The 12,023-nt window shown below is 36.5% G+C and overlaps 1 protein-coding gene across 5 annotated transcripts in view; it reads right to left on the bottom strand.

Annotated features, from left to right (window-relative positions):
- The window catches only part of RUNDC3B (RUN domain containing 3B), a 245,960-nt gene that overhangs the window by 128,589 nt on the left and 105,348 nt on the right, over positions 1-12,023 (bottom strand). For all 5 annotated transcript variants that reach the window (XM_037836576.1, XM_037836579.1, XM_037836578.1 and 2 more), the window contains one exon: positions 11,691-11,780. In XM_037836576.1, the coding sequence (XP_037692504.1) occupies positions 11,691-11,780 (90 nt within the window). The remainder of the gene's footprint in view (positions 1-11,690; positions 11,781-12,023) is intronic.

The following is a 12,023-nucleotide window of genomic DNA, read 5'->3' as shown; positions in this document are numbered from 1 at the left end:
TCACATATAAGAGAAGCGCAATAAGACCGAGTGTGGTTTTCTCCATAGAAAACATGAAGGCAAGAAGGCAGTGGTATGATATCTTTAAGACACTGAAAGAGAAAACTTGCAAATCAAGAATTCTATGTCTGACAAAACTGTCCTTCAATAATGATGGGGAGTTTAAAATATTTTCAGACAGTCATTGAGAGAGTTCATGAACATGAGACCTGCTCTACAAGAAATACTGAAGTGAGGGCTACAGGCAAATAGGAAAAGATAGGACGCAGGTTTGGAGAAGAGTGTAGAAATGAAGATTATCAGTAATGGTAATTAAATGGGTAAAAAGAGAAAAAAATGAGATATGACATACAAAATCCAAAAGACAAAATGGTTGAAGAAAGTACTGCCTCTACGGTAACAACACTAAATGTTAATGGATTAAATTCCCCAGTCAAAAGACACAGATTTGCAGAATGGACTGAAAAACAGGATCCGTCTATATGCTCTCTACAAGAGACTCATTTTATATCCAAGGACAAAAATTGAAAGTGAGAGTTTGGAAAAATATATTTCATGTTAACAACAACCAGAAAACATTGGGGTTAACTATACTAATATCAGAAAAATTAGACTTCAAATGTATAACAATTAAAGACAACGAAGGACACTATGTAGTAGTAAAAGGGACAATTCTTCAAGAAGACATAACAATCATAAATATTTATGCACTGAGCCAGAATGCCCCAAAATACTTGATGCAAACATGGACAACACTGAAGGGAGAACCAGACATCTCTAGAATAATAGTTGAAGAATTCAATATATCACTCTCATCAACAGAAAGAACATCTAGACAAAAGATCAGTAAGGAAACAGAGATTTTGAATAATATAATAAATAAACTAGACTTAACAGAAATTTACACATTGCACCCAGAACAGCAGGATACACATTTTTCTCAGGTGCTCATGGAACATTCTCCAGGATAGATCACATGTTGGGTCACAAAGCAGGTCTCAATAAATTTTAAAAGACTGAAACTACACACAACACTTTCTCTGATCATAATGGAATGAAGTTGGAAATCAGTAACGGATGGAAAGCTGGAAAATTCACAAATATATGGAGGCTAAACAACACACTCTTAAATAACTCATGGGTCAAGGATGAAATTACATGAGAAATTGGTAAATATCAAGAGGAAAATGAAAATGAAAATACAACATATCAAAACTTATGGAATCCAGCAAAAGCAATAATCAGAGGAAAATTTATTGCCCTAAACACTTGTATTAAAACAGAAGAAAGAGCAAAAATTAAGGACTTAACTGCTCACCTGGAGGAGCTAAAGAAAGAAAAGCAAACCAACCCTAAAGCAAACAGAAGAAAAAAAAAATAAAGATTAGAGCAAAAATAAATGAAACCACAAACATGAAAACAATGGAAGGAATCCACAAAACAAGAAGTTGGTTCTTTGAGAAAATCAGTAAAATCAATAGACCTTTAGCTAAGGCTGAAAAAGGATAAAACAGAGAGGATGCAAGTAAATAAAATCATAAATGAGAAGGTGGACATAACTATTGACCCCACAGAAATAAAGGAGATAATGAGAGGATATTACAAGCAGAGCAACTATGGGCTAACAAACTAGACAACTTAGCCAAAATGTACAACTTCCCAGAAAAACATGAACAACCAACATGGACTAGAGAAAATATAGAAGACCTCAATAAACGAATCACAAGAGACTGAGTCAGTAATCAAAAACCTCCCAAAAAAGAAAAGTCCAGGGCCAGATGGCTTCACATGTGAATTCTGAGCATTCAGGAAAGAATTAGTGCCAATCCTGCTTGAACTCTTCAAAAAAATTAAGAAGGACAGAAAGCTATCTAATTCATTCTGTGAAGCCAACATCTCCCTAATACCAAAGCCAGACAAAGATACTACAAGAAAAGAAATTAAAGACCAATGTCTTTAATGAATATAGATGCAAAAATCTTCAACAAAATACTTACAAACTGAATCCAGCAGAACATTAAAAGAATTATACACCATAACAAAGTGGATTTTATTCCAGGTATGCAAGGGTAGTTCAACACAAGAAAATCAATTAATGTAACACACCATATCAATAAACCAAAGAGGAAAAACCATATGATCATCTTGATTGATGCAGAAAAGGCATTTGACAAAATTCAGCATCCTTTCCTGATGAAAACACTTCAAAGGACAGGAATAGAAGGAAACTTTCTCAATATCATAAAGGGAATATAAGAATAAAAAGCACAGCTAACATCATATTCAATGGGGAAAGACTAAAAGCATTCCCTCTAAGATAAGAAACAAGAAAAGGATACCCACTGTCACCCTTATGATTCAACATTATGCTGGAAGTTCTAGCTAAAGCAATTAGGCAACAAAAAGAAATAAAATGCATCCAAATTGGAAAGGAAGAAGTAAACTTTCACCGTTTGCAGATGACATGATCCTATATGTAGAAAATACCAAAGAATCTACAGCAAAGCTACTAGAGCTAAAAACAAGTATAGAAAAGTGGCAGGATACAAGATCAACAAGCAAAAATCAGTAGTGTTCTATACACTAGTAAGGAGCAATCTGAGGAGGAAATCAAGAAAAAAATTTCCATTTAGAATGGCAACCAAAAGAATCAAACACTTAGGAAAAATTTAACCAAGGATGTAAAAAACCTATATACAGAAAACTACAAAACATTGCTAGAAGAAATCAAGGAAGACCTAACTAAATGGAAGGATAGACGGTGTTCATGGATTCGGAGACTAACTATAATTAAGATGTCAAGTCTACCGGTATTTTTTATAGATTCAATGCAATACCAATTAAAATCCCAAGAACTTACTTTTCAAAAATAGAAAAACCAATAAATTTACTTGGAAGGGCAGGTGCCCCGAATATCTAAAAATGTCTTGAGAAAGAAAAATGAAGAAGGAGGACTCACACTACCTGACTTTAAAGCATATTACAAAACTACAGTGGTCAAAACAGCATGGTACTGGCATAAAGATAGGTATGTTGACCAAGGGAATTGAACTGAGTGTTCAGAAAGAGACCCTCTCATCTACAGACAATTGATCTTTAATACAATGGTCAGGTTGACTCAACTGGGACTGAGCAGCCTCTTCAACAAACAGTGCCTGGAGAACTGGATATCTATATCAAAAAGAATAAAAAAGGACCCTTATCTCACAGCTTGTATAAAAATTACCTCAAAATGTATCAAAGTCCTAAACATTAGAGTTAAGACCATAAAACTTTTAGAAGAAAACGTAGGGAAATATCCTAAAGATATTGTTGTAGGAGGTGGTTTCCTAGACCTTACACCCAAAGGACAAGTAAAGAAAGAAGAAATAGATAAATGGGATCTCCTCAAAATCTAATATTTTTGTGCATCAAAGGACTTTCTGAGGAAAGTAAAAAGGCAGGCTATGCAATGGGAGACAATATTTGGAAACCACATATCAGATAAGAGTTTAATACCCAGAATATATACAGAGAACCCACAACTCAGCCACAAAAAGACAAACAACCCATTTTTTTAAATGGGCAAAAGACATGGATAGACACTTTTCCAAAGAAGAAATACAAATGGCTCAAAAGCATATGGAAAGATGCTCAACTTCACTAGACATTAGGGAAATGCAAATCAAAACCACAATGAGATATCATTTCACACCTAATGGAATGACTATTATAAAAAAAAAAAAAAATTACAAGTGCTGGAGAGGACGTGGAGAAAAGGCACAGTTATTCACTGTGGGTGGGAATGTAGAATGGTGCAGCTGCTCTGGAAGGCAGTTTGATGGTTCCTCAGGAAGCTAAGTATAGACTTATATGATCCTGGAGTCCCACTACTATGTATATACTTGGAAGAACTGAAAGCAGAGACACAAACAGACATTTGCAAACTGATGTTTATTTTTGCAGCATTATTCATGAATGGCAATAGATGGAAATAGCCTAAGTGTCCATCAACAGACAAGTATATAAACAAACTGGTATATACATATGATGGAATATTATACAGCTCTAAGAAAGAATAAAGTCTTGATGCATGCAACGTGATGAACCTTGAAAACATTATGTTGAGCTAAATAAGCCAGAAACAAAAGGACAAATACTGTATTGTCTCACTAATATGAATTAATTATAAAGAGCAAACTCTAAGAGTTAAAGTAGAGCACACAGGTTATTAAGAGACAGAAAGGGTAGAGATCGGGCATTTGATGCTGAAGGAGTACAGAATGTTCAAAAAGATTGATTAGAAAGATTCAGAAATGGACAGCACATTACAGTGTGATGGTACCACAATATTCTAAGTATAATGATCAAAGCTGAGTATGAGTATGGTTGAAAGAGGAAGATAAGGGCATGTTTGACACCAGAAGGAAAGATATAAAAATTGGAACTGCATAACTTAGCAAAACCTAGAGTGGACAATGATGGTGATTAAATGTATAAATATAAGAAAGTTTTTACAAAAGGGAGAACAAATGAATGTCACCATTACAAGGTATTAAAATGGGATGGTACTGGAAAAAATACAATTAACACAAACAAGGGTCTACAGTTAACAGTAACACTGTAATATTCTTTCATTAACTATAACAGGGGCAATATACCAAAGCTAGATGTATATTAATGTCAGTAAGAAGGGGATATAAGGGAGGGGTATGAGATTCTTGTAGTTGTTGTTTCTCTCTTTTCTTTCTCTTCTTCTTTCTTTATGGAAGAAACGGAAATGTTCTCATATAGATTGTAGTGATGAATGTATAACTCTGTGATTATACCAGGAGCCACTGGTTGTACACTTAGGATGGATTATATAGTGTGTGAATATAACTATTTAAAATATAAACAAAGATACAAGTACTGGAGAACATGTGAAGAGAGAGATATACCTATTCACTGTTGGTAGGGAAGTAGAATGGTGCAGCCCTTCTGTAGGGCAATGTGGTGGTTCCACAGGAGGCTAAGTATAGGGTTGCCATATGATCCTGCAACCCTGTTATTAGTATATATATCCTTGGAAGAACTAAGAGCAGGGGTATGAATAGATATTTGTACACTGGTGTTCATGGGAGCAGTATTCACAATTTGCAACAGATGGAGGTGGCCTAAGGGTATGCTGACTGATGAAAAGAAAGGCGAACTGTGGTGTATACATACAATGGAGTATTGAGCAGCGGCAGGAAAGAATGAAGTTGTAAGGCATACAACTAGGTGAATGAACCTTGAGGACACTATGTTGAGTGAAATAAGCCAGAAATAAAAGGACAAATATTGTATGGTCTCACTAATATAAACTAACTATAATGAGCAAAATCTTAGAATTGAATTCAAGAGCATAGGTTATCAGGGGATAGAAAGTGGGCAAAGATTGGGCAATCAATGATTAAGGGGGACAGAATGTTTAATAAGGCTCTTTGTAAAGGTTCCTAAATTGTAAGCTCTTACAGCAGTCACATCTATTCCTAAGTTTTAACTGTTATTTCTAAATTCTAAGATGCTGTGCTCTTTGAGAATAACCTGGTAGTTCCTGGGAACCTTGGGTATCTGCGTGACTCAGAATTAGAGTTCTGCAGCTCTGAAAGTTAGCATTACTACATACATTAACTGTTAAAGACACTGAAAAAGAGATCAGACTTCAATTAGAGAAATGAATGAAACAAACCTGGTTAGCACTAAGGTAAATCAAAATACAGGGTAAAAGAAGATATTGTCTGTATTTTAAAACCTTGACTTCTATGTGAGATCAAAGGAAGAGATGTTTATTTTGTCCAAAGTTTAAATTTTCTTTAGCACACTATCTAATTTAACCTACATGGTCAGTTTATTTAAACAACACAATTACATGTAACCAAGAATAGGAAATGAGATCTTGTTATTCTGTACAGGTTAATGTAATATCCTGATACATTCCACAGTATTTTGGGCAGAAAATAAAAAAGTATTTGCAAAGCCCCCTTGAGGGACTGGGGAGAAAGGGAGAACTATTAAAGTTCCCCACCTGGGGAATTCTTGATATTTTTGCAAGCATTAGGGACTCACAATTTAATAAGCTAAGCCCTCAATCTTGATGCTTGCCCTTAAGAAACTTATTTCTGCGATGGCGAAGCCTGCTTATCAACATGTCTATGAGTTACCTCCAGAGAACCTCTTTTGTTGCTCACATGTGGCCTCTCTCTCTAAGCCAACTCTGCAGGTAAACTCGCTACCCTCCGCCCTATGTGGGACATGACTCCCAGGGGTCTAATCTCCCTGGCAATGTGGGACATGACTCCCAGGGATGAATGAGCCTGGCCTTGGCATCATGGAATTGAGAATGTCTTCTTGACCAAGAGGGGGAAAAGAAATGAAATAAAATAAGGTTTCAGTGGCTAAGAGATTTCAAATAGAGTCAAGAGATCACTCTGGAAGTTACTCTTAGGCAAGCTTCAGCCAGATATCACAAACTGCCACAGTATGCCAAGTCCCAACAAACAGTTTTCCTGAAAACCCTAAAGAATACCCTGGCTCTATCCAAGACTTTCTAAAAGTTTTTCTTAGTAAGTTTATTTTCTCAGAAACTTAAGGCCTCCAGATTGTTCCTATGCCAGATAAGCCCTGAAACCCAGAGGTACCAGTCTCTCCCAGAACATCTAACAGTTTCATTCCTCTACCCCATAAGGTCAACACCCATTTCCAGCATGAGGAATTAAAATGGTCACTGCCCAGGTATCCCTGAAGATGGAGAGAATGATCAAATGAGAGGTAGGAGATATAACTGAGAAATTAGGATTTAACTAATGATTGTAACTCTAACTCACTATATAGATATTTCTTTTTGGTTTCTGGTGTATTGGAGTGGACAGAAACACCTGAAATTGTTGAACTGTAATCCAGTAGCCTTGACCTATGATAATGACTGTATGACTGTCTAGCTTTTATCATGTGACTGTGTGATTGTAAAAGCCCTGTGACTGACACTCCTTTTATCCAGTACATGGTAGATAAGTAATACAGTAAAGACAAAAACAATAATAATAATGGGGGGGATAAGGGATATGGGATGTTTTGGGTTTTCTTTTTTACTTTTATTTCTTCTTTTGGAATAATGAAACATTTCTAAAATTGACTGTGGTGATAAATGCACAACTATATGATGATACTGTGAGCCACTGACTGAACACTTTGGGTGAATATATGTTATGTGAATATATCTCAATAAAATTGCATTTAAAAAAAAGTTAATAGTTTTATCCCAGGGTTTTTGGTGACCAAGATTATATATTTATTTACAAAAATACAAAAATCCCATAAAAAGGAATTTTGACAGTCAGCAGCATGTCATATAAAAAGTGAACATCCTTATGGGATCAAAAAGACAACCTTCATACAGCATCTATCATGTTCATCATAAACAAGAAATTAAACTACTAATTAATTAAGTTTTAGATAGAGGGAAGCTATACTTACAAAATGACAAACACTTTGGAAGGAAAAAACTTACTAGAAAGAGGTAACTTCAGTGAAAATGGACAGCATTATCTTTTGTTTCAACATCTAAAAGTAGATACTCATTTAAGTTTTATGCTTTTTTTGTTAAAATTCTTGATTCTTAAAATTTTATTATTTCAATGTAAATCTCATATTTCCTTCATTTCTGTGTTTGAGTTCTTATGATAGACCTTTTACTTAAATAGAACATAAAGTCAGGGATCTATTAAATAAATGCAAAAATATACCTCCATAATAATAAAAAGAACTTGCTGTATTCATTTTTAGAACCTGTAATCTCTGGGACGAGTTCAGCTAGTTGATAATAAAAGCATATATGGGAGTATGTGCAAGACGGTGGCACAGAGCGGAGTGGGAGACTGCAGTCCCCCCGGAACAACTGATAAACGACCAAAAAACTAGTAAACAACCTGGAATAACTGCAAGAAGACAAACGTTGACTGTCCACTCAACACACACAAACATGAATTGGAAGGAATGCCTGAGATCGTAGCATAAAATCTGTAAGTAAAAACAGCGGACCCTCGCTGAGAGCCGACAGCCCCTCCCTCACAGAAGCCTCACGGTGCTAGAGAGCAGCACTCTCTGAACAAGCTAGTGTACCTCAACCCAGATCCAACTGGGGTTTTAATGTTAACTGCTCAATACAGACAGCAAATCCCCAACAAGCAGACAGAGGCTTTTGGTGACGACTGACCTTGGGAGAGTCAGGCGACATATCTGTCTCAGGATGGGGAGCCCAGAGGATCGGGTGCAGTCTCTGCTCGAAGGGTGAATCTGGGAGCTTTCTGTCCCTTTCTCTCTCTGTCAACCTGTGCAGCTAGTGAAAAAAGCCTCAGCCCGCAGCGCTTTGCAGTACAGAAAGCCAGTTAAAATCGCAGCACTCTGACCAGCAGGGTCAAGAAACAAAGAATTTGTTTATATGCAAATGACCTCTCTGGAGGGAGCATAGCTTCCCAAGAGGAACGGGAGGGGCCAGCTTTTCTACTACCTGTCTTACATTTGGAACCAGACCCCAGAGCCTGGGGGGGAGAGCTGCGGGCCACACCCGCTTACACCAGCCTGACAGGCTGACAGGCACACCTGCCAGGCAGAAAAGCACAGGGTTGTGTCAATCCTCCAAGAAAAACCGTCAGGGAAACCAGATACTGAACATTTCCTCCTTCTGTGACCTGAGCCCGTTCTCGTCTGGGAAAACCTGATTGGGGTGGCCTAGGAGGTAAGATGCCTAGACAACAGAAAACTACAACCTACACTAAGAAAAACAAAGTTATGGCCCAGTCAAAGGAACAAACTTACACTTCAACTGAGATACAGGAAGTTAAACAACTAATGCTAAATCAATTCAAAAAGTTTAGAGAAGATATGGCAAAAGAGACAAAGGCAGGGTTTATGAAAACATTGGGCAAACATAAGGCAGAAATCGAAAGCTCAAAAAAACAACTAGCAGAATCTATGGAAATGAAAGGCACAACACAAGAGACAAAAGACACAATGGAAGTATACAACAGCAGATCTCAAGAGGCAGAAGAAAACACTCAGGAACCGAGGAACAAAACACCTGAAAGCCTACACACAAACGAGCAGATGGAGAAAAGAATGAAAAAATATGAGCAACATCTCCAGGAACTTAAGGACAAAACGAAATACAAGAATGTACGTATAACTGGTGTCCCAGAAGGAGAAGAGAAGGGAAAAGGGGAAGAAGCAATAATAGAAGAAATAATCAATGAAAATTTCCCATCTCCTATGAAAGACAAAATTACAGATCCAAGAAGTGCAGCGTACTCCAAACAGAATAGATCTGAATAGGCCTACGCCAAGATACTTAATAATCAGATTATCAAATGTCAAAGACAAAGAGAGAATCCTGAAAGCAGTGAGAGAAAAGCGATCCATCACATAGAAAGGAAACTTAATAAAACTGTGTGTGGATCTCTCAGCAGAAACCATGGAGGCAAGAAGGAAGTGGTGTGATATATTTAAGATACTGAAAGAGAAAAACCACCAACCTAGAATCCTATATCCAGCAAAACTGTCCTTCAAAAATGAGGGAAAGCTCAAAATATTTCCCAGCAAACAGACAATGAGAGACTTTGTGAACAAGACACCTGCCCTACAGGAAATTCTAAAGGGAGCACTACAGAATGACAGGAGAAGACAGGAGTGAGAGGTCTGGAACACAGTTTTAGGAGATGGTAGCACAGCAATGTAAGTACACTGAAGAAAGATAACTATGAATATGGTTGAGAGAGGAAGGTTGGGAGCATGTGAGACACCAGAAAAAAGGAGGAAAGATAAAGACTGGGACTGTGTAACTTGGTGAAATCTACAGTGTTCAACAATTGTGATAAAATGTACAAATACATTCTTTCACAAGGGAGAACGAGCAAATGTCAACCTTGCAAGGTGTTAAAAATGGGGAGGCATTGGGGGAGGGATGCAATCAACATAAACTAGAGACTATAACTAACAGAATCATTATATTATGCTTCCTTTAATGTAACAAAGGCGATATACCAAGGTAAATGCAGATGGGGGGGATAAGGGAGGCATGTGAGACACTTGACATTGGTGGTGTTGTCTGACTCTTTATTCTATTTTGATTAAAGGTTATCTTTCCTTTTGCTGCTTCTTAGCTGTCATTGTTTTCCTCTTTCTTTTTTCTTTTTCTTTTGCCTCTCTAACTTCTTTGACTCTCCCTCCTGCCTTGCGGAAGAAATGTAGATGCCCTTATACAGATAGTGGTGAAGGTGGTGAACACATAAATATATGACCACACAGGGAACCATCGATTGTTTACTTAGGTAGAATGTATGGCATGTGAACAAAACTATCTTAAAAAAAAAAATGGGTTGATGACAAAACCTTGAGGGCAATACACTGAGTAAAAATAAGCCAGACTCATAAGGACAAATATTGCAGGGTCTCACTAATTATAATATGTAAATTCATAAACATGAAATATAAGCTACCAAGATACAGGACGAGGCTAAAGAATGGGGAGCGGTTGCTTAGTATGAGCAGAATATTCAACTAGGATGAACTTAAATGTTTGGAAACGAACAGAGGTGTCGGTAGCAAGATGTGAGAATAACTAACAGTGCTGAATGGTGCATGAATGAGGTGGAAAGGGGAAGCTCAGAGTCATATATGTCACCAGAAGGAAAGTTGGAGGTCAAAAGACTGGAATGTATAAAACTGAATCCTATGGTGGGCAATGTCTGTGATTAACTGTACAAACATTAGAAATCTTTTCCATGAACCAGAACAAATGTATGACAATACAACTAGAAGTTAATAATAGAGAGGCATATAGGGAAAAAATATATAGCTATTGCAAACTATATACTACAGTTAGTAGTATTTCAACATTCTTTCATAAACACTAACAAATGTACTATACTAATACTACAAGTCAACAATGGAGGAGGGTTGGTTAGGGATATGGGAAGATTCTAGTTTCCTTTTCTTTCTTTTTTTTTTTTTTTTTTTTTCTTTTGCTTTATTTCTTGTCTGGAGTAATAAAAAAGTTCTAAAAATTGAACAAAAACTAAGTGTGGTGATGGATGCACAGCTGTATGAGGGTACCAGGGGCAACTGATTGTACACTTTGGATCTTTGGATACTTGTATAGTATGTGAACAATCACAATAAAAATTAAAAAAAAAAAAAAGCATATATGAACAATACTATCTGATATTCTAGATACATAACATAGGAAATATAAGATACCCAAGATAGTCGGTTAGGGTCTTCTTTATCTCAATACATGAGATAATGAGAATATTTCTGGCTTTGAATCTACTTTTAGTCTATTTCTTTTCATTTTAAAGGAGTAGCTGAAAAATACTAAGTGATCAGATCCAAAACCTTTCGTCAGGGTGTGAAGGTATTTCATATTTCTGCTTGGGCAGAAGTGATCTAAACTTTCATTTTATCAAGCTAGAAAGCAAGCCTATCAGTTAATTTCTTAAGTTTGAGACAGTCTCTTTTCTGAGAGCAAATCCACTTGGAAGTCTAACTGATGTCATCTGTAGGGGAACAACATGAATCAAATATCAATTTCCAACTATGTGCTTTACCCAGAAAATCTGAAAGAAAAAATCAATGAGGAAAAATAATGAGGAAGAATTATTTAAAAACTGAATACATTTGGATAGATTAAGTACCTGAAATCAATAGCATTGAGTCCAAGCAGCATGCCAGCAAGCATATTTGCTTCCTCACCCAACACAATTGCTCCATCTTCATAAAATCTCCTAAAAAAATGAAACGGATCAACATATAAATATTAAAAACAGACTGAAGTTTGACCTAGAAATTACTTAGGCCCAAACTATCATAGGAAGAGCTAAATTTTACCAAAATAAAAACATTTGGACTACCCAAGTTTTGCAGATATTTAGAAAAAAAACAGTCACCCTAACAAAACTCACTGTCTCTAAATGTTTCCACCTCTTCTAAAAAGACTCGTCCAAGTGATTCTTTTAACGCACCAAGAG

This window comes from Choloepus didactylus, chromosome 5 (genome assembly GCF_015220235.1).
Source record: "Choloepus didactylus isolate mChoDid1 chromosome 5, mChoDid1.pri, whole genome shotgun sequence".
NCBI lineage: Eukaryota > Metazoa > Chordata > Mammalia > Pilosa > Megalonychidae > Choloepus > Choloepus didactylus.
The sequence above is the reverse complement of the archived record's forward strand: the minus strand, read 5'-3'. Positions and strand labels throughout refer to the sequence as shown.